The 24,405-nt window shown below is 33.5% G+C and overlaps 2 protein-coding genes across 5 annotated transcripts; both read left to right on the top strand.

The window, feature by feature from the left end:
- The first annotated feature begins 9 nt into the window (after positions 1–9).
- On the top strand, positions 10–22,801 carry LOC128240059 (zinc finger protein 239-like). Of its 4 annotated transcripts, none has more exons than XM_052956546.1 (3): positions 10–201; positions 9,195–9,351; positions 19,737–22,801. In XM_052956546.1, the coding sequence occupies exon 3, from the start codon at positions 19,878–19,880 to the stop codon at positions 20,823–20,825; it is 948 nt and encodes a 315-aa protein (XP_052812506.1). In that variant the 5' UTR covers positions 10–201; positions 9,195–9,351; positions 19,737–19,877; the 3' UTR covers positions 20,826–22,801. The 4 variants fall into 4 exon arrangements, with proteins under 4 accessions (XP_052812506.1, XP_052812508.1, XP_052812509.1 ...); XM_052956549.1 differs by having other exon boundaries at positions 15–95; XM_052956548.1 differs by lacking the exon at positions 9,195–9,351.
- LOC128240053 (zinc finger protein 665-like) lies at positions 636–6,050 on the top strand. The gene is made up of 3 exons (XM_052956540.1): positions 636–830; positions 1,522–1,665; positions 3,360–6,050. The coding sequence occupies exon 3, from the start codon at positions 3,615–3,617 to the stop codon at positions 5,265–5,267; it is 1,653 nt and encodes a 550-aa protein (XP_052812500.1). The 5' UTR covers positions 636–830; positions 1,522–1,665; positions 3,360–3,614; the 3' UTR covers positions 5,268–6,050.
- Positions 22,802–24,405: the final 1,604 nt, after the last annotated feature.

The raw sequence follows: 24,405 nt of genomic DNA, 5'->3' as shown, positions 1-24,405 counted from the left end.
AAACTTTTCCACTGATTTATATTTTCCCTTGTCAAAGGACTGTTAATATTTTAATCATTTAAGCACTCCGATCGCTACATTTACAAAGTGCTTTGGTGAGTTGTAGTACAGACACCCGACAGGATAAAAAGGATTATAAATACATTGAACAATGACATCGGCCTAATAATAGGATATTATGGCTAAGTTTGAACGAACAAGGTAATTCCTTTTATTCACCATATTGTACTAGATTTTGACATACTCTACAGTAGTGACATAGTTATTATGCTGATATCATCGTTCAATCTCCGACCAATAATCCTATTAACAAATGTGTTAAGTAAGAGTTCCAAACTTTCAAACTTTTATTTCTTATAAGCATAAGGCCCAATATAGGGCAGCATTAGCATATACACAAAAAAATATACAATATTACGTTCACGTGCTCACACATAGGGTACGACTATTTTATTTATTAGGTGTTTATTTATTTTTTATTTGTTATGTTTTAACAAATTAAGATAAGTTCTGGAAAAGGATATTGTAGTAATAGAGTACCGTACATGTAGAAGACAAATAAAAATATAAAAACAACAAAACAAAAAACAAAATGTATGTTTCGAACAATTTATAAAAGGGCAACAACTTTGGCTCACTAAAAAAAAAAAAAAACTAATCTCCTCAATTTAGTTGAGTGTAACCAGACTTGATGCGGCATCATATTTGAGTACAGGAAATCCGATTTAGAAAAACGTGTTATTTTACGTGTGAATGAAAATTGATTGAACTACAAGGATTAACCGTTAAAGGATTAATCCGGTTAATCTTTAGAAGAGGTTAACAATAAGGTAAGTTTTCTTTTATATGTTTTCTTGTGTTTTTACCGCTATACTGTTCAGCAAATCAATTTCTAAATAGTTTGGCAGCCTGCCCATGAAGATTGCGTCACCATGTCTGATTACAATTGTTGACATGCCAAATAATTTTCATAATAATACAAAATTTAATTTGATTTCGATTTATTGTTTGTTTTTATTTTTAAATATATATATAAATTTTGTATTATTATTATTATTTATTATTATTATTATTATTATTATTATTATTATTATTATTATTATTATATAAATATATATATATAATTTTTTTTTTTTTTTTTTTTTTTTTTATATATATCGAAATATATCTTAATTAACTTTATACCTGTACAATCATTAAACAGTTAGACACAACATATATCATCGTCACAGACGTTTCGATCATTAAATAATAACCAATTACATGTATCTACAATATCAAGTGCTGTATAACTACAAGTTATATATAAATAATTAACTTTATATACATGTACAATCATTAAACAGTTAGACATGGTGCAACATATATCATCGTCACAGAGGCTTTTGTCATAAAATAATTTTTATAACTTTATACATTACAAACATGGTAACAAATTATTTGACAAATACAATAGATGAATTGTATGGTTGCAAAACATACATATGACTATAAACAGTTCATATTTTTTTCTATTTTCAGGTTGCAGTTCTCACCTTGGGAGTATACATATATACATGTAAATACAAATCTTAAGGTGTGGACATGCCATTCATCAAACTCATATGAGATTAAGAGAGCATCATAAAAGAACAACAAAAAACAATGGTATGATTGTATGCACAAGTAAGTTTACAATTCCATTTCATATTTAACGTATACAGAGTAATTAGTCAATTTACTATTGTTTGTATTGTATTAGTTTGCTACAGAAAATTGCTACTAATTCCTTGACACCGACCACCCCAACATTATTATTTGCTTAATGCTAATTTAAACTATATACCTAACTTGGTAAGATCACGTGATAACATCGACAAGCCAATCACGCATAAGAATGAATTCTACTAGGTATACATACCTAGTAATCTTTTTTAATGAAAAACTGCGAAAAAAATAATAATTGTAAACTATGTGGTACTTTAGTTAGTTGGTTTGAATGCGTTGTACACATCGATACCAAGTTTATGTCAGTTTTCGACAAAAAAAATGTTTTCGCTATTTCATCATACGGTGAATAGCCCTTTTTAGATACTACATGTAATAGTTGACATTACACAACAAACGAAAAATTACAAACAACAACATTTAATTCTAAGAATGAACTAACAATGCTAAGAACAACTATGCATGACGTTAACAAAATAATATTATATCATTTTGACTAAAGCAGCTATGCCATTTAGATATCACTATGGCAATAATATGAACAATGTATAAATGTACTGTTGAATGTATCATTTGTTGAAACTTCTGATTATCAACTCAAATGAAAAAAAACGAATAGAAAATAACAAGCATGACATTCTGGTATTGACTACTCTATGACAAATTTAAGGCTTTATAGCAATTTATTTTGAAATATATTTGATTTTTTCACTTAAAACAAATCTGAGTGATGTTTTTAAAGCAAATCCATATGAAATAGTAGAATCGTGTGGCAATTCATAACAAAGGTGTAGACATTTTCGATCTCTTTCTATTGACATGTTCGCCTGAAAGCTTGCTTATGAACACTTAGTTCCCGCTTGTATCCGTCTTTAATCGTATTTTAGCATCATATTTACTCAATAATCAACGGATTATGTCTTAATTCAAACCCCGAAGTCTGAAGTTTTGGATTTTTTTATGGTCGGCCAATGTCAGAAACCAAATGTTATCTCATTTTAAATAAGTTAAATCAATTGACCGAATCGATATTGCCAATATTGCCAATTTAGATGAAAAGGGTAACAAATTTCTTATTTTTATTTCATTAAATGTCCCTTGTTGAATGATTTACGTAGTCTTCCTTTTCCTTATTCGTTATTTTTTACTCATTGATTTTAAATAATTGCGTTTTCTATAATTGTAATTGCGTTTTTACGCAAATATGCATCTTATCTGTAACTTTGTAAATAGAGATGTACATAGAGCACATATATGAAAAGTTAGAATTGTATACAAGTGTATCTGGTAGGTCATTTCGCATAACAGACGATCGTATTGGGTAACACTTACACGTTGCCTTTTGTCTAAACTATTGACATGTCTTACAGCTCGCGTTTTACTGACCTGGTCAAAATATCCTCCGAAAACACAAAAAAAATTAAGAAACCACCAATTTGTTCCGCATCCCACATTTCCCTCACTTAAGTTGTCACAAAAATAAATTATGTTGGACCCCCTTGTAACTGACTTTGTTTATCCATGGATAAAGCTGGGCTGGGGGTGTGCAACTCAAGGTTTCATCTCTTTAGGTTTATATCTTCTAGCTTGTTTGTTTCTTCCCATGTCAAATCTTTCATTATGATTACACTTTTTTGTTTCTATTTTTCCAGATGACAAAGAGCATATTCATGTATGAGAGGTGATGATGCTATGATGTTAAAGCAAAGAAAAAACACACAAGTATTTCCTTGTGAATGTTGAAAAGACAAAAATAAGAATATGAATAACGATGCGAAGCTTTTCAAGTTCGGATTTCGTTGGTAATCATCATCCAACGAGCCATATGAAAATGCAATCAGACAAGAAATAAGTTGTGGGACTCATGGTACCGCTTTTTTACAAAGATATTATTTGCTTAAAGAAATATGCAAATAAACACCGGAGAAAAGGCATACAAGTGTGCGACTTGTGGGTCTGTGTTTGCTCTTAAGGTTTCTTTACAAAGACACGTTAAAATTCATACTGGTGAGAAGCCCTTCAAGTGTGTTACATGTGGTGTTGCTTTTTCTAGGAGAGATAAGCTAACAAATCACATGAAACATCACTCAGGAAAACATGAAAATTCTGTACCTAATTTATCTCGATTGCCAAGCTGTATGAATTCACACATTGGAGGGAAGCAACATAGGTGCGAGACATGCGAGGCTTCTTTTCTGAATAAATCTGATTTACATAAACACATGAGAATACACACTGATTGCAAACCATACAAGTGTGATATGTGCGGCGCTTCTTTTTATCATTACTATTATTTACACAACCATATTTATAAACACATTATGGAAATGCCATACAAGTGTGCGACTTGTCTGTCTGCGTTTTCTGAAAAGGTTGCTTTACAAAGACACATGGGAAAACATACTGGAGAGAAGCCATACAGGTGTGCGACTTGTGGGTCTGCGTTTGCTTTAAAGGTTACTTTACTAAGGCACGTTAAAATTCATACTGGCGAGAAGCCCTTTAAGTGTGTTACATGTAGTGCTGCTTTTTCTAGGAGAGATAAGCTAAAAAGTCACATGAAACATCACTCAGGAACACAGGAAAATTCTTTACCTAAATTATCTCCACCGCGATATACGCAAATACACACTGAAGGGAAGCCACACATGTGCGAGACATGTGCTGCTACTTTTACATTGAAGTCTAATTTACGTAAACACATGATGATACACTCTGGTGAAAAGCCTTACAAGTGTGATATATGTGCCGTTTGTTTTACTCGATACAACCAGTTACAAAACCATATTAATACACACATAGGATTGAAGCCATACAAGTGTGATACATGTGGAATAGCGTTTACTCAAAGTGGAGGTTTACAGAAGCATTTAAGAGTACATACTGGAGAGAAGCCCTTTATTTGCGAGGCATGTGGTGCTGCTTTTGCATGGAAACATAAGTTACAAATTCACATGAGAATACACACGGGAGAAAAACCATTCAAGTGTGCAGAGTGTGGTGCTGCATTTTCTAGGAAAGATAAGCTTCAAAGACGCATGATAAGACATACAGAAAAGAACGCAAAGGCTTTACCTCATTCATCGCATTTGCCAAACAGTATGATTGATAACACTAGAGGGAAGAAACATAAGTGTGAGACATGTGCTGCGTCCTTCATTGATGCGCATAACTTACGTACACACATGAGGATACACACCGGAGAAAAGCCATACATGTGTGTTGTCTGTGGCGCTTCTTTTAATCAAAGAGGCCATTTAAAAGTCCACATGAATACTCACACTGGAGAGAAGCCATACAAGTGTGCGACATGTGGGGCGTCGTTTTCTACAGCAGGTGCTTTACAGATGCACATAACAATACACACTGGGGAGAAGCCCTTTAAGTGCGAGGTTTGTGGTGCTGGTTTTATAACCAGACAAAAGGTTCGAATTCACATGAGACGACATACCGGGGAGAGGCCCTACCTGTGCGAAATATGTGGTGCGGTTTATTCTGGCAATGATAAGCTTCGAATTCACATGAAGCGACATACCGAAGAGAAGCCCTTCAAGAGCTGAGCATGTGGTGCGGTGTTTTTGTAGTAATGATAAGCTGCAAAACCGCACGAGACGACACAGAAATGCAAATGGACTTGTGGCACCTAAAGATGACATTTCTAGACCCATGAGAATTCATACTTATGAGAAACCCTTGACGTGTAAGGCATATGGTGTTGTTGTTTCTTTAGCAAGATAAGCTCCGGTGATTTGGTGATATTGTTTTCAATTAAATGGTATCCTATATACGACAATAATGTGTAAGAACTGCAAACACGTTGTTTGATTTGAATATAGTGCAAAGGTTTTAATACTTTTCTCAAAAGTATAGGCTGGAAGAAAACTTTAAATGTACCGCCTATTGTTCATGTTTTAAACATTACATATATATATATATTGGAAAAAACACACGATTAAAACATAGATTATAAAACTATACGGATATCCTAGTAATGCTTGACAATAATTTTAGTTTCATTGAACCCTATCAAATAATAAGGATAAATGTATTAAGACCCCGACAAGTTTTGAAACTAAATATAAAGTATTTATAACATCCATGTCGTATGAATTCGATGACACTAAATATTATCGATTTTATTATAAGGCTATGCTGTTTACAGGCAGACATATAATGGAGTGAAGCCCTTCAAGTGTTAGGAATGTGGCGTTGTTTTTGTGTTGGACAGATATGCTCCGAATTCACCTGAGATATTTAATGGAGAGAGGCGCTTTAAGTGTTAGGAATGTGGTACTGTTTTTGTGTTGGAGAGATAAGCTTCGTATTCACTCATATGAGACGAAGTACGTTGGAAAGCAAATGGATATGCGACACATGGACAAGGGCATTTAAAGCTGCACTCTAACAGATATACCTCTTTTTTTTTAAAATGCGTACATATCTGCAAACCAATGATATGAAATTGCTGACAAAATATCAAATCGTAGATTTAATATTTCCGCTCGAAATGTTATGTTTTATGGATTAAACCGTTACTAACGGTTCAAGAAAAATGCATTAAACATCAATTTTTGAACTTAAATGTAAAAATCTGCGATCTATTTTAGTCAGCTGTCTTATGTAACTGTTTTCCATGGATTTTTGCAAAACAATTACTCGTTCTAAGACCAACATTAAAAAAATGGTAAAACGGTCAATCTGTGAGAGTGCAGCATTAATGCACACTTATGAGACGTCAGACAAGGGTGATACATGTGGTGCTTCTTTCTCTCAAAGCCACTTTCTACAGTCTCATATGAAACTTCATACAGAAGAAATATAATTGCGTTTTTGTAGTACGTGTATTGCAGACTTGTTACATACATATAGAAAATGGACGGTTAAAAAACTGTGAAACAGGTGGAACATTGAATGTTTCAATTATATGTAGGACATTTTATTACATACATTACAGGTTATATGACTTCAAAGACACTTGTTTTCATAGAAAATGTCATTTTAATGACATTCTTTTTTTTAGTTTAATGACGTCATTCTAACAACGTTCAATGATACTTGTTATGACTTGACGACTGCTGATTGTAATATGGCCGTATTGCACTGGAGTGGCAAACGGACTTCCGTCTAAATTTGAAAATGGTTTGCGTGTTAATTGATAATTTGTATACAATACAATGTTTTCAGCTACATTCCTAGAAATGTTTTTGGTTCCAAAACATGAGCGAGTCCCATGAATGCTCTGATTAATGAGGGTTAAATTAAGTATTGATTTAGTTCATTTTTTGTAATTTGATATGTTCGACAAGTTTATTGCACTCTTACATAAAACTGTTATGCCTAGCCATTTTGTTGCCATTGCGAGTCGATGTGTTGGCATGTTTATTACTAATACGATTCGATGTGTTGGCATGTTTATTACTAATACGATTCGATGTGTTGGCATGCTTATTACTAATACGATTCGATGTGTTGGCATGCTTATTACTAATACGATTTGATGTGTTTGACACGTTTATTGTTATTTCGATTGGATGTGTTTGATATGTTTACTGCTGTTTGCATTCCATGTATTTGATATGTTTATTGTTTTTACGATTCGATGTGTTTGGCATGTTTACTGCTATTACGATTGGATGTGTTTGGCATGTTTATTGCTATTTGCATTCCATGTGTTTGACATGTTTATTGCTATTACGATTGGATGTGTTTGGCCTGTTTATTGCTATTTGCATTCCATGTGTTTGACATGTTTATTGCTATTACGATTGGATGTGTTTGGCATGTTTATTGCTATTACGATTGGATGTGTTTGGCATGTTTATTGCTATTTGTATTCCATGTGTTTGACATGTTTATTGCTATTACGATTCGATGTGTTTGACATGTTTATTGCTATTACGATTGGATGTGTTTGGCATGTTTATTGCTATTTGTATTCCATGTGTTTGACATGTTTATTGCTATTACGATTGGATGTGTTTGGCATGTTTATTGCTATTTGCATTCCATGTGTTTGACATGTTTATTGCTATTTGCATTCCATGTGTTTGACATGTTTATTGCTATTACGATTCGATGTGTTTGGCATGTTTATTGCTATTTGCATTCCATGTGTTTGACATGTTTATTGCTATTTGCATTCCATGCGTTTGACATGTTTATTGCTATTACGATTCGAGGTGTTTGGCATGTTTATTGCCATAACGATTCAATGTGTTGTGCATGTTTATAGTTATTACGATTTGAGGTGTTGTGCATGTTAATTGCTGTTACGATTCGGTGTGTTTGGCCGGTTTATTACAATTTGTATTCCAAACTTCCATCTTTATTGCAATGGCCATGGCCATGTGTTTGACATATTTTTTTGCAATGTCCATGACATGTATTGGACATGTTTATTTCTCTTACGATTGGACCATGTGTTTGACATGTTTATTACTGCCATGTGCTTGTGGGATTCTGCATACTCATTTTATAATTTTATATATAACTAATGAAGGAACTGCAATTGGAAGTTAAATTTGTTCATGCCTGGTAATCTCGTATACTTTTGATATAATTCAAAAGGAAAATGTATCCTGATAGCATATATATCTCTATATGTAAAATAAAACTCCGAACCAAAAACATTATAATGCCTATTATTATGCCCGGGTGTATATTACATTGCGGTTTATTAAACCTTGTCTGATTGATAACTAGAGCTTGATTGGACCAAGGATATACAAAATGAAAGCAAGGTTGGTCATGACCTCTAGAGGAGGACCATTGATTTTAAGGTCAACATGCCAAAGGTGGTGTGGTGCTTGACCGCAATTAGCTTGTATGATTGATAACCAGAGTGTAATTATACTTTATCATGCATTCCAAACTCGGTAGGGAGGTTAGTCACAATCAGTAGATGACCCTTTTTTGAGGTTAGTAGGTCAAGGCCTTTTCTTGTGTTTAATGTTACCATAACCATGAAACTTGACTCAAATGTCATAGTTGCTAGCGTTGAACACAAACATCTTGTCTGAGCTTGATAACCAAATACTGATTTGGCCTTAGGTCGTAGGATGGTTGATCTTGAAAGGCAGATGACCTGAAGTCAGTTTGTAAACGGGTACGGTTGTGGTGACCTTGAACACAAAAAGTGTTGTCCGATTGATAATAAGTGTAAAAGTAATATTAGGGTCTTCAATATTGAGAGGGGGGTTTATCGCGACCGGCAGTTGATCCCCATTTATTTTGATGCCAGATGTCAAAGGTATGGTGACATTAAATACATAAAGATTTTCCAACTGATAAAAATAATAATATTTGCTCTACACTCAATTTGGCAGAGGGATTGGTCATGACCAGCAATTATCTCGATTGTTTGTTGGGCACAAAATGTTTGCCCGATTAATAAGTTGAGTATACTTGGTCCTACGTACAGTCCTGATATTATGTAGGGTGAATGGTCATGTCCAGTAGATGACCCCTATTTATTTTTGTGTTTGTAGGTCATGGTAGTGGTATCCTTGGACACAACAATATTGTGCGATTGATAACTAGAGTATGCTTGTTCCTACGGTTGCTCAGTACCATCAGACGACCATAATCGGTGCTTATTTCTCTCAAAGATGTTATTTGGAACGCCACAAGCACATTCACGTAGAGGTAAAGGAACACAAATATGAGACATGCGTTGCTACTATTGCACGGAGAATTACCTTACAATGGCACGTGGTGATACATACAAGTCAATGTTAGGTCTAATGGCGCCACATTTAATTGTCTAAGTATATTGACGAATTACATGCGAATACACACAAGCGAGATGGCTTTCAAGGGTGAGACATTGCGTGCTGCTTTCAGTGATCAATTTGTTTATAGAGATAACTGAGAAAGCACACAGAAAAGTCATACAGATTTTGAATCACGGTGTGGAAAACCTTTTACTCAAAGTAGTCCAGTAATATCGTGACAAAATTTCAAAGAATTGATCACTTTGGGTTAAAATTATGAAACTTCGTCTGATGATATATACCTCTGGACCCAAGATGGCCGCCATGACCACTCACTTTATAAATAAGAACTGCCATATTGCATATATTTTTGTTTGACCTGAATAAATTCTTAATTTAAATTGTATATACTTTTGTGACCAACTAAAAATACCTATAAATTTCCAAAAAAGTGTATGACTTGAAGAGACACATACGAGTACACATTGTAGAGAAGCAATGATATAAACAGGAATGTTTCTGTTAGAGAAGGGAAAAGACTGGTTTTATCATGTAACTCGATCACATGTGTTAAACGTGGAATATATAGGTTCTTTTGTTGGTGTTTTCTTTTTTTTCAAATCAAATAAAAATAGTGTTCCATTCCGTTCCGCAAAAATATAACGGATTGAAACTTGAATGGTAATTGTTTTATTTATGAAACCGTTTTATTAATAAAATTTCAAATGTGCTTTATAAATTAAATTTGTTTTGTATTTAAACTATTACATTCAACTTCAAAGCGGCATTGGTTGACTATATTAAATCCCTCTGCATCAGTGACAATCTGCTTTGAATAGAACACTTATTCAGAATGCCTTCTTGTCGCAGATAGTTCATATTTGATTAAATCAAAATTGCAGCTTAAGTGCCTTTTTAAAGTTTAATCGGAAATGATAGTATAGGGGTAAATGAGTTTCGGTAAAGTAAAGCTTTTGATTACTATGTTTAAATATAGTAGCTAAATGATAAAATATACCATTTTATACAACTAAAGTTCGAATTCGCATAGTCCGATTTCACTCATTGAGCCGCGAATGTACTTTTGTAAGTAAAAGTTTTTGAATTTTTCCTCATTTTGAGTAAGGTACACTATAGCATATGGTATGTGTGACTACTTAAATTGTTTAGACGAATTCCTTAGTAACTGTTGTTAAAGGTAGCATTGCCGTCCCGATAGAGGATTTTAAATGTTTATACGTTTTGAACAATCAGACCAAGTTCGTCATGTTGATCGCCATTTTTAAACAACTTTAAAGCTAAGGCATTATAAGTCATCGTCGGATACCCTCGATACACTGCTGCACTTTGCTTTAATTTTTACCGTTGTCGATCTCGTAATAATGATTAATTAATGAGGCAGTTTCATTGGTTCCGCAAGGAAAACTCTCCGGCAATCAAATATGCACCATGAAACTTTAGTGGAAGGTTTTCCGTGAAAAGCTGATGACCTCTTTTGAATTTAACATTGGTATGTCAAAGGTCACGAAAAACAGTAATATGATACTTTTTCCTCAAAATAGCTCGAATGGCTTGAAATCCAATAATAGCTTGTCCTTGACTGGTATGATACCTAAAGGGGGCAGCGGTATGCCTAAAATACGAAAATAACCTATGTTCGCGAAAATAGGTTATTTTCGCGAAAATAGCTTTTTTGACTAAAATACGAAAATAAGGTTATTTTCGCGAAAATAAGCTTTTGAAAGAAATATGAAATAAGAGTTAGTTTTGGCGAAAATAAGATTTTGAAAGAAATATGAAAATAGAATTCGTTTTGGCGAAAATAACATTTTGGACATAAATATAGTAAGTTTTGGGCAAAAATAAAGTTATTTTCGCGAAAATAAGATATTGAAAGAAATATGAAAATAGAGTTAGTTTTGGCGAAAATAACATTTTTGACCAAAATATAGTAATTTTTTGGCAAAAATAAAGTTATTATCGCGAAAATAAGATTCTGATATAAATATGAAAATAGGGCTAGTTTTAGCGAAAATAACATTTTTTTGACAATAATGTATTTAGTTTTTACTAAAATCAAGTTATTTTTGCGAAAAATCAGATTTTGATATAAATATGAAATTAGGGTTAGTTTTGGCGAAAATAACATTTTTTGACAATAATGTATTTAGTTTTTAATAAAATAAAGTTATTTTTGCGAAAATAAGATTTTTTAAAAAATGGGAAAAATACCTTCTTTTGTTGCCGTAAATGACAATTTTTAATCCAAAATATTAAAAAACTTTTATTCGGTCTACATTAAACATGACAGGTGCATTAGTGTTTCGAAACAATTGTGTTTTTAAGAAAAATGAACAATGATTATTGATAGTATTTTGACATGTTTCTGTTGATCACACCTCCTTCCGAAATGTGCAACATCAAAGCGGTTATACACACTTGTTTGTCAATAAGCGGATTAAGTTAATGACAATGACCCATAATTATAGACCGTTATTGCTACTGCAGCAGATACACGATAAAACTAAAGGGAACAATTAAAGATATGTCCTACAACAATAGTAGTCTTAAATCGCTCATTGCTGATAGTATTGCTCATCCCGATTTTTATGGTAAAGTTTTAAAGAAAAATTCGAAAAATTAAAATGTCAAATTAAATTTCACCCCCAAAACAATTATTTTATCAAAAAGCTAACTACATTTTTGTCAAAAATGGTATTTTCGCCAAAACTTACCAGATTTTTATCAAAATCTTATTTTCGCGAAAATAACTTTATTTTAGCCCAAACTATATAAGTACATAATTATCAAAAAAATGTTATTTTCGCCAATACCTTCCAGGTTTTTACCAAAATCTTATTTTCGCGAAAATAACTTTATTTTAGCCCAAACTAAGTACATAATTTTCAAAAAAATGTTATTTTCGCCAATACTTTCCAGATTTTTACCAATATCTTATTTTCACGAAAATACCTTATTTAAGCCATAAACTAACTACATGTTTGTCAAAGATGTTATTTTAGCCAAAACTAACCCTTTGTTCAGATTTTTACCAAAACTTATATCCGCGAAAATAACTTTATTTTATCCAAAAACTAACTACATTTTTTTCCGAAATGTTCGCCAAAACTTACCCTATTTTCCGAGTTTTACCAAAACTTATCCCCCCCCCCATTCGGAGCTCCTCGGCCATTTTATCGAAAACAACCTCGGATGTATTTGGACGGTTTACATACTCAAAAAGTGGTACGTTTAAGTCCGCTGCAAGTAGATCGCGTAGTAATTTTATTTAGCAGTTAAACTTTGTGACATTACTCTTGGGATTCTTAAATATGTTTGCAATAATACAATTCAATGGCAATCAATTTAAACTTAGATCAATAAATACAACTCTAAAACACTACATTTAATTAATGATATAATTCAAAATTTTACGAACTACTTCAACTGATGTACCTGCATACATCCGAGGTTGTTTTTGAAAAAAAATGGCCGAGGAGTTCCGAATGATTCCCCCCCCCCCCTCCAAAAAAAAAAAAAAAAAAAAATATATATATTTTATCCAAAAACTGACTAAATTTTTGTCAAAAATGTTATTTTCGCAAAAATAACTTTTTTTTATAAAAAATAACCTTATTTTCGTATTTTAGTCATACCCGGGGGCAGTGATTTAAAAGTCACGTTTTTCTATGACAATCTGGAAATAAAATACGATATTTCACTGAAATGAACAAATATCCTCTTTTTAATGCTCACTCTTTGAAAAATATTGCTATTTTACACTTAAACAAATAGTTGTCCTCTATATCTTTTCGAATTGTTCAGAAAGGTTTTGCATTTGAATACAGCCTATGGGTTTGGATTTTTACATATATAAATATATACGTGTGATTTGTTATATATTTAATATTAACTAAAATGTTACAAAATGGTAACGGAACTTTTATCAAACATTTAGCTTCTCTTCAAATGCCAACGTATTTATCGCGTAGATTTTCGATATTTCTTGTATGGAGAGACCACTGCATAGAAGATTAGGGTGACGGATACCGGCAAATGGCAGCGATTGTAAATGCAGTTACGTCCCTTAGTAATAAATTTGCCATGATCTGATTTATAATTGTTGCGTGACCCAAAACTGTACAGTAATTAAAACGACATACATCTATAGTTGCAGCCATTACTCCATCAACTCTCGCTTATAATGTTAACTGGCACTAGGCAAGGTAAAGTTAATGAAGTGTAGATTTATTCAGACATTCAATTTTATTTTAACCTAAGCTAACCTTGACATTCTATTTTTCCCAGTTATATTTAGTAGTCCACTTAAACGGCCGTCAACGAGTCTTTTGACGATTTTTTAACTATGGCACACTCGTTATGCCACCATCCCAGCAAAAAGTAGCGAACGGTCGTTGCGTAGAGAATCCTCAGTCACGGCCACAATTTTGAAATTATCTTAGTCTAAAATAATAGACGTGTTATACGGGATTCTTCCAATCCCTAACGTCTAAACGGGAATGTGCAAAAAACAGGGGTGTTTTAAAAATATTGAAATTGTTTTAAGTGAAGTATTTTATGGTTGAAATTGATCATAAAGAGTTATATTCATATTTTACCATGTAAGTGAAATGTTATTTTGCACTAAACAAGCATTTAATGCATTAAAACAAGTTGTTTATTTTTCCAATAAAACTAAAGTTGACTGGCACAAAAACATTTATGCGAAGGGGAACAACTCGATACAATCGTAATAACTCGGCCTCCTCCGACAAAGCTTCAAGATGTACCTCGTTATACAATCGTAACAACTCGGCCATGGCCGAAATGTTCCGAGCGATTTAAAACTGTGCCCTGAAGCCTTGCAGGTGCCCTTCATGTATATATCGTTATGTTTTGACAGAATGAAATGAAAAAAAGCCGTCAAACTCATAATTATAAGTTGGATATTTATTTTTTTGTGTACGGAACTAATATAAAATAACATTATCTGGTAATATTTCTTGTTTTTATGATATTTTATAGACTCTATATGCTTTAACCCGGAATCCTGATCGGAACAACTACCCACTTTTGATACTAAACAATTTGTACGTGAAGGATTTGCCATATCAAAAATCTAAAAAAAAATCCGCCAACGTACAATTATTTGGACTAGAAATTATCTCTGTTATGATTTCCAATTTCTGTGAAAATATTATTGCCTACCATTAAACACATATTTATTGATGTCATTATGCCAAAACACATGTTCAGATATCATAAAGCACTAACATGTGTTGATTGTTTATCAAGTATCCTGATATCTGTAAATCTGGGACAAATCTGACGGGTTGTATACATGTATAAAACAGTATTCTTGACCCAGAATATATTTATGTGAAAATAATGACTCTAATGACAAATTCAATCCACTTTAGATAACTGTCGGGTATATATTGAACAATTTTGTAATTATTATTCAACATCGATGCATAATATTACTATTAATTTTCTTGCATTCCGGACCGGTGTTTCCAGTCATGTGACCGGTGCTGGAAAAACTCATCTTACACCCCCCATGTAAGATGAGTCACGCACAACAACGCGCCACTTCTTATTTCTTTTATTGTATGGTTTATAAAAGTATATTATGCAATTTCAATAAAGTGTAATCAAAAATATAAGAATACAATGCTTTTAATTAAAATTGAAAATAAATAATCGTAAAAGCGTGATTTTTAAAGCAAATATTTGATGTCGATAGTGATTTAAAATTACTGCGCTTTATGTCGTCAGTACACAACATCGCACTCGCTTTTTGGTGAAATGTACAAAAGTGTGTTTTCTATGTCAATTTTTCCACAAATTCATAATTTTTGGTATGCAAGAAAAAATATCAATCATGTTTTTCCGGTCCGGATTGAGAAATGCGACCCTCGGCAAGCCTCGTTACTGGCTTACGCGCGTGCCCTCGGGTCGGATTTTTCTATCCTTACTAGAAACACATGATAGATACTTATAATATAACCATCATAAATCCACACGGTAGTCCGTATTCCACTCTTGTGACGTTACATCATAAGTATCGTTGCGCGATGTTAAATTGACGTCATAAACCAAAATAGTGCATCATTAAAATGACATTTATTATGAAAACATGAGACTTTTAAGTGATCTATCCAGTAATGTGTATAATAAAAGGGTCCGGATTCGTATTCGACTCTTGTGGATTTTTGCAGATTTTGATTTCACTGACGGCTTGCTTCGTGTAATTAGAATCAGCTAAAATCCACTCAAGTCGAATACAACCTCCCGGATCAAAACGCAGCAGTAATTTGCCAATTAGAAGATATTGGACAGGGTTCGCCGCCCTCCGCCATTTTGTTTTCCCGTCTCGGTAATACATAATAAGGAATGAAAGTTTATTTTTCGGGGACATTGAAAGACAAACAACGAAAATAATGACGATATATTTAAAAAAATATATTTATTTTAGGATAGAATTTAAAAAGTAAATTTTTTTTTTTACTTTTATGTTTAAAAAAAAAATTAGGGTCGGTGAGGAAAATTGGGTCGGTCGGGTTACCGGAAACACAGGTGTTTTTTTTTTTGCCTGAATGTTAGTACCTCACTCACATACATGCCTTATTTTCTGGAGACTATTCAGGGGTATTTGTTTAAAAAGGCTGAAAACTAATGGGGGATTTTGGTAGTATTCAGGGGGATTTTTTTAGCAGGTCTAAGTTGGCAAAATTTTGAAGTATCTTTAATGCAAGTACTAAAAAATGTATTCTCTAACTTTTTCATTATACAAAATTATTTTATGTCATGATTTATCATGTTCTTATGATACACTGTCATAACATACTGTAATGCACTTGCAGAACAAAATATGTCGTTGGAAAAATATGTTTTTGAGACAATTAAATTAAATTCACCTTCCTCCAAGGTTTTTTAATAAATTCTGCTTAATACTATCAGCTATGGTATTCAGACAATTAGAGAATGGAATGAATATTATTCTTCCTTTTCCAAAATGGTAATATTTCTTTGCCTTTGATAATTTCTACACATTATTTGATCACTTGTTGTTAAAGTTTCCTTTTGGCATTTATCAAACCTTTTTTAAACAGAAATTTCGCCCTTGTGGAGTTGTTTCTTTACATTCAGTTTTACTCACAGACTGTAGTTTCACTTTGTCATTTGTCATTATTCCCTGATGTAATTTTTTTTTTAATTCCGGGGGATTTTTATCTCCCAGCGGGATTCTGGGGGATTTTTATCTCCCAGCGGGAGACTGGGGGATAGCTTGAAATTCCAGGGGATTCCCCCCCCCTCCCGGGGGGAAATGGCATGTATGCTCACTCAGATTTGAATTAATCTGCATGATGTTGGCTTTCTATCTTCCAATCTCACTTTTTCAACTGATCTTTCAATCTTCCCTAAATTGTAAGAATTCTGCCTATCTGTCAGGCACATTGGAAGTTTTTGCCCGCCGAAAAATATTCGGAAGCGGCTGTCCGAACAAATATGTCAGTAATTAGTACCAAATAAAGAATATGCACTAATTTTTATGCTTTCCAGATTTAATTCACAAAAACAACTTTAGATACACTAAATGGACTAGTCATAAAGAAAAAAACAACACAATTATGCACCTGAGTCAATTGTAACCACCGCCCCCACAAGTCCGGGGAATAGTGGGGGCTTTGACTTTCCGTCCAGCCAAGCCCGGGTAAAATCCCTGTCCTGTGGTGACGAAAAGCTGGTATAATCTTGCTAAATGGGGCACACAGACAAAACTACCGCATTCACCAGGCACTATGTGGCCACCTGGAAGGTAAAAACATGGCCCATTTCCCCAGGACACCCATGGACCTAGGGGGGGGGGGGGGGCGTGGTTACAATTGACTGGTGCATTACTGATTAGTCTCGCAATTATTTGAAAAACACCACCGCCATTTAGGTGTTTTCTGTTTTTTCGGTCTTCGGTAATTCTACCAATCGCTGCAATTTTGACAGAAGCCGAAGCGTATTGAGTGCTTAAGATTTTGATTCTGTCTTGTTGTAAATGACATACCAATCGAAACATTTGTAATAAAATGTTGTTATAGATGCATTGTATTTACCCAGCAATCATCATCATGATGCCGTATTGGAAATGGCCGACTTTTGGCAATGTTATGTGAGGTCAAAAATCAATATGGGATTGACTGACTTCCCCTTAGGCAAATAATCAGCCAACAGTTTTAACAGATATTTCGTTTTAGGTACCTTTTTGTAATTTAGTCCTCTCAAAAAAGTTTGTCATCCGGACCGTCATTTATGAAAGAGCTGCCGGACCCGTACAAAATTTGCCCGACATTTCTGGCCAACCGGCACATTTCAGGAAGACTGTTCCTTAAATCATTAAGTTCTGTGTAAAAAATCATTTCTGAATCAGTAAAAGTTGTAAAGTATTGAACCATTTTCGGCTATCGCTGTTACCACTATCACTTATTTAGAACGATTTTTTGTATTTTAAATATAAGTGCTATGGTTTTAGTTTTGAATGTCTAAACATAACTGGTAAATAATAAATTGATACGAAAGAAGTTATATATATTCTTAATGGTTTTCTACTTTTTGTAAAGATAAATGAACTTGACACTCCTACCATAAAAAGTGGAGCATTGCGCTTCAGGCGGACCAGGGCCAATGGTTTGATTTCCCATAGGCAAGCATTTAATAGAAACAGTGGGTTTCACTGATATAGTGTGAGATAAGTTTCTCAACATGTGTATACCAGTTCTGTTTGAGATATATCATTGGTGTTGTAGTTATTCCTGTTGGAACCTTCTGTGGTTTTGGATAATTGAACATTGATTCTTGAACCGTAATAATTATTTCAAATCTAATGGTTTTGCCAGTATTCATTGTTAACCCAAGTGTACTACATGTATATATTAATAATTAAAAATTTAGTATTTAGGACGGTGCAGTCCAAGGAAAGGATTAAAGGTTGATTTCAGGTGGTGTGGGGAAGAAATCAACCATTTGGGCAATTTACCTGCCCGAAAACATTCTCTAGCGGATCCAAGGGTGGGGTGGAGCGCACCTGTAGACCTTCCACTTTTTAATCATACAGGTTTACATAAGAGAAAATATGTAATAAAATACACCCAAAATGCACTATTTTGGACAAGATATTGATAAAACAATTACCCCTGCACAATCCCCCCTGCACAAACTTTAAAACAAATAAACTTCGGTTCTGAGGGAGGGTCACATGTCAAAAGGTTATGCCCCCTTAGTTACGCCCCCAGTTACGTCAAATCCTGGATCCGCACCTGATATTTACCTGCCCAAAATGATGTATACTGTATACTTGTAATATGTTAGGCTGATAATAACATCATATGAATAAATACTGTTTAACACAAAATGATGTATTTTGTAGACTGTAAATGCTAAAAGAAAAGTAATGGATAGAATCGTTTAATTTGAATGAGCTGCCCTGAAATTTATGGCTATTTTATTCACCTTTTTTAATTGAACTATATGTAATCACATACATGTGGTAAAGAAAAATGTCAGACAATTGAATATATACCGTGCAAACATGCAATTATTTCAATGCAAATATATAAAATTCAAAATGATATGTAAGTTTAAAAACTTATGAACTTAAATTTAAGATTGGAGGGAAGGGTATGATTTTTTTCTTTTGAAATGATATGATCCGTTGTCTAACAAAATATAGAACAAAGATAAATAAGGCAAAAAATAAAGAAAATTTACGTTTGCTAAAGATAATAACAATTTCAACCAATTAACAATTAACAATTAACACAATCATGTTATCTTTGACCAAATGACCTCAACTGACCCCTAAAGGGACGGATGGATTGACATTTATTTGGCAAATATAGTTTAGTACTAAATGTTGGTTTTAAAATTTCAGCAACATTTTTTTTACTGTAAGGATTGATTGCATTCTTTCTTGCGTTTATGCTGAATGAGGGCAGTATGACACGCGAGCAAATTCCATGAAGCGCAATAGCGCTTCTTGATCATTCGCTTACTAATGCACTACTGCATTCATACAGCATAAAGGCAAGAACAAAATGCGAACAATACCTGTATTTACATTTTGAAGAAATATTTGTTGGGATAATTGTGTATTCAGTCATTTAAATAGTGCCTTAAAAATATTCATATTTGATCAGTCTATATTGACTTGGATATAAAAATGAAGAGGGCTGAAAAGCTAGTACATCAAGACTTGTTATATAAATGTCTTAACAAAACTCTGCTGATGCCAATGACATTATTTAAATTGTTTGTTTTTTTCAGGTGGTTTTGGAGGACACATCTGAAAAAAGTGAGAAAAAAGATTGAAATGGTTCAACATGTGGCACTGAGTTAACACAAAACCATAGTTTACAAACAAACACTGAGAGTTTTTTTCTTTGTGACTGTTCAAAGAAGATAAATATGTCACAGAATGGGAGTGACGAAGTGAAGCAATTCAGGTGTGAAGTATGTTCCATTGACTTTATGGATAACCAGCATTTACTGAGCCACATGAAAAAACACAAGGGCGAGAAACCATTTACATGTGAAACATGTGGCGCCGGATTTTCTCAGCGATGTCATTTACAATACCATGTGCGCAGACACACGGGTGAGAAACCATTCAAGTGTGAGACCTGTGATGCAGCTTTTGCACAAGGAACTGATTTACGAAAACACATACGAATACACACAGGGGAGAAGCCATACAAGTGTGATTCATGTGATGCGGCTTTTACTCAAAAGCAACACTTAAAAGGACACATGAGGATACACACTGGAGAAAAACCATACAAGTGTGAGACATGCAGTTCAGCTTTTGCACATAAAAGCCATTTACTGTTACACATGACAAAACACACTGGTGAGAAGCCATACAAGTGTCAAATCTGTGAAAATGGTTTTAATCAAAAGTCATATTTACGAGTTCACATGAGACTTCACACAGGAGAGAGGCCATACAAATGTGAGACATGTGAAGCAGCTTTTAATAATAACTATCTTTTAAAGGCTCACATTCGAGTACACACTGGAGAAACACCGTTCAAGTGTGAAATGTGTGCTAAGAACTTCTATTCAAAGGCAAATTTACAGGTTCACATGCGTGTTCACACAGGGGAGAAGCCATTCAAGTGTGACACATGTGGCGAGGCTTTTAATCAAAACCTTCATTTGCTAGCGCACATGAGAACACACACTGGAGAAAGGCCTCACAAGTGTCTTATCTGTGAAAAAGGATTTTCGCAGAGTACTCATTTAAAGGTTCACATGAGGCTCCACACAGGAGAGAAGCCGTACAAGTGTGAGACATGTGGTGAAGCTTTTGTTAGGAAAATTGTGTTAAAAAGACACATGAAACTTCATACATAAAAGAAGGCATTGCAGTTTCAGTTTACTCTTTGTTTGGAATTTATTATAGCATGTATAATTATGCATTTGCAGCTCGGCTGTTTTTTCAAAGAAAAAAGTTGAGTGATTGTGGTTACGAGCCATGGTGTTGTCTTCGTCATGTAAGGTTGGCCTTAACTCCAAAAATATTAAGGGTACTCAATTGCATGTTGCCAGAGAAGGTACCGGGTATTAACCAGTGCATCAATGCTCATAAAAAACTCATTTGAATAGTTGTTGAGTTATGCCGCTTTTTAGACAAAAAACATGACGGTGTTTCCACCAGACCATATTCATTCATTCTGATGACTGTTGGAGGAAAGACAAAGAAAAAAATCTATATAAAACATCTATGATCTAGTGTAGTAGGAATTTGTCATTTATTTTTTAAAATACACATGTTTAGTGATTTCATGTACATTTTCTACTGATGTTAACACCCACACAGTTTTTAAAGGACTCATGTTTTGGCACCAAAATATTTTAACCCCGGCAATGCATCTGAAAACACTTATATTATGAATTTTTTTCTCTTTGATACCGATATTAAATCTATTTTACTCTTAGGTATCAAAATTGCAGAAGAAATACACTTAAAGATAAAGTATAAAAAAAATCTGTTTTAATGGGATGCGATCCCAAGCTGTAACAGTCAAGGGAAAATTAGAGACTGGCCAACAAAACATTAATCCCAAAAGGATTTTACACAAACATAAGGATAAATTAACCGTCCAGGCTTTTCTTGAACCATGTTGCTTACACTATTAAAAATCGTGGGCTTTAAAGATAATATATGATCATATATCAACATTTGTTGAAGTGTTCCAGCCATTAGCATCTTAGTTTTAACCCCCTAATGATTTACCATACTTTATTTTGTCATACAAAGATTAAGTGCATTTTACAAAAACATAATAAATTCCCTTTAAACATCTTTGATATTATTTTCTTCAGGTGTGGATTCAAACCACAACCACCAAACTATGTTAAAATAGTTCATTCCAATATTCTGAGGTTATGACAACTCTTTAACCAGTGTTAAACCCTCAGTGAACTGTGTTTTACTGACAGTTTCAAGGCAGGAACTCCATCATGTATCGATAAAACTATCTTTATGCATTTGTAGTCTGTGTGTGGTGTTCCACAATGCACATTTTAGTTTGTGTATACTATTCTGTATATTTTAAGCCCTGTCTATGTACTTCTTAACAGGGTTTCTTCTTTAATATTTGACTAGATGGGTTGTCCCATTAGTTTTCCATATATTTAAAAAGAAATAAATAACCATTAGTACATATTAAATGGAGATGATACAATAAAATTATTAAAATATATGTATACACTTGTTTTTCAGTGTTCAATGTCGATGATTAAAACATGATGTATGAATCATTTAAGTTTGGTGTGTTAGAAAAGTGGTTCGTTTTAGTGAAGGGTAACAGTGTTAATGATTTAAGTATGGTGTGTTAGTCAAGTGGTTCTGTTCAATACGGGGTTACAATGTTAATGATTTAAGTATGATATGTTAGTCAAGTTGTTCTGTTCAGTAATGGGTTACAATGTTAATGATTTAAGTATGATGTGTTAGTCAAGTGGTTCTGTTCAGTAATGGGTTACAATGTTAATGATTTAAATATGATGTATTCGTCAAGTGGTTCTGTTCAGTAATGGGTTACAATGTTAATGATTTAAGTATGATGTGTTAGTCAAGTTGTTCTGTTCAGTAATGGGTTACAATGTTAATAATTTAAGTATGATGTGTTAGTCAAGTTGTTCTGTTCAGTAAAGGGTTACAATGTAAATGATTTTTGTATTTATGATGGGTGGATTACCTAAGATTAGAAATATTTCCGAAATCAATTGTAGTTACTTCCCTTTGATTTGTACCTCAGTAACAGCAAACTATACAAACAATGATAATATGATATGAAAACCGTTGCACGTGTTAAAATAAAAATAAATGTTAACTAATTCTTCATTGACTAGTTGTTTAAGAAATAGATTTGCGCAGTTTCGATCGGGGTTGTACTTCTTTCAGCAATTTATTGCGGATGGAAAACGCATGTCACTTGTTTGATGATATGTTGAGCGGTTATGCAGTTTTTGACAGGTTTAGAACTTGAAAAACGCAGTATTTGTAATCAGGCGGAATACTGGTAATACTGAAGGACACCTTTTCTTACAATAATATGATAATAATAATATATAAGCTGTATAATGACTGTTACATTGTTGTAAAGAGATTACTTTGATTGCGAAAGGATATTATCATATTTTTGCATATGGATCCCAACACCGTTCAGCAGTTTATGAAAAAGGTGAAAATGGCGGGATGGTTTGCTGAATTATAAAATTCCAACTTATAACATCCGTTTTTCGGGATACTTTCGCTCTTTTAGCAGGGGATTTGTATGCACGTGTAAAAGAATGTTGGATTTTTTAGTTTAGACAACGTTGACTTACACATAACAAAACCCTACTATCCTTTTTGAGGAATTATTTTTTCCGCGTATTTCTTAAGACAAAGTGTTTAACAGATTTGGGCTATGTTATTGAGGTCATGTTCGACAAACGTGATTTTGCAGATCCGACATCGGCGGATAATGGGAAATGAATTTTCATAATCTTCTGTTTGTCAGTATTGAGCCCAAAGCCAAAAGACTCCGACAATATGACAAATTTCTCCGAGACATACAAAAAATGACATGGTTCGCGTTGTGTTATGCAACATGGCTTCGCAAGAAGGCATTGTTTTTAGTTTAATCTTATTTATTTTACAACGATTGTGAAAGTTATTTTAACTTATAGTAATCACTATCGTTTGAATTATATTGCGCGAGAGTATGGTCTTGTATTGTAGGGGAAACCATGAGAGTATCCGGGGACAACCTATTTGTCCGACTTGGTGACCACTTTCCAAAGTCAATACCATTACCTTCAATAACTTTATAATGGTATGTTATTGATATCATGAAGATCCAGAATATTAAGTTGAGTTCCAGTTGTGAAGCTTTTGGCACAACGTCATTCATATTGTCGAAGGACGCTTTGTGTTGTCCATACAAACAAAATTACAACTAAACTCTGATTAAGAAAACATTTATTCGTGAGTTCATATAACATGCAATTCTTGATACATATTCTAGCCTATAAAAACAAAGAAATAAATTTACAGTGGAAGAACAACATTCGTTTGAAGCTGCACTCTCACAGATTTACCGATTTTACAACTTTTATTATTTATTTTTTGGAATGAGCGAATTTGTGCGTACATATCTGCCAACCAGTAATAAAATACTGCTGCCAAAAGTTCAGGTCGCAGATTTAATATTTCCCTTCTAAAATTAATGTTTTAAGGCTAATAGCGTTATTAACGGTTGAAGAAAAATGCATAAAACATCAACTTTTTTAAATTAAATATAAAAATCTGCGATCTAATATTTTGTCTTATATGAGTGGTTTACATGCATTCTTCTCATAAATTGGCTCGTTTGAAGACAAAAAGTAAAAATGTTGTCAACACGTTCAATCTGTGAGAGTGCAGTTTTAATGGCAATTTGTT

The sequence above is a fragment of the Mya arenaria genome, chromosome 7 (genome assembly GCF_026914265.1).
Source record: "Mya arenaria isolate MELC-2E11 chromosome 7, ASM2691426v1".
NCBI classification, from domain to species: domain Eukaryota; kingdom Metazoa; phylum Mollusca; class Bivalvia; order Myida; family Myidae; genus Mya; species Mya arenaria.
The sequence above is the reverse complement of the archived record's forward strand: the minus strand, read 5'-3'. Positions and strand labels throughout refer to the sequence as shown.

Excerpts from the sequence above, each read along its gene's own strand:
- LOC128240053 (XM_052956540.1), top strand. The coding sequence starts at position 3,615 with ATGCAAATAAACACCGGAGAAAAGGCATACAAGTGTGCGACTTGTGGG.
- LOC128240059 (XM_052956548.1), top strand. The coding sequence starts at position 19,878 with ATGTCACAGAATGGGAGTGACGAAGTGAAGCAATTCAGGTGTGAAGTA.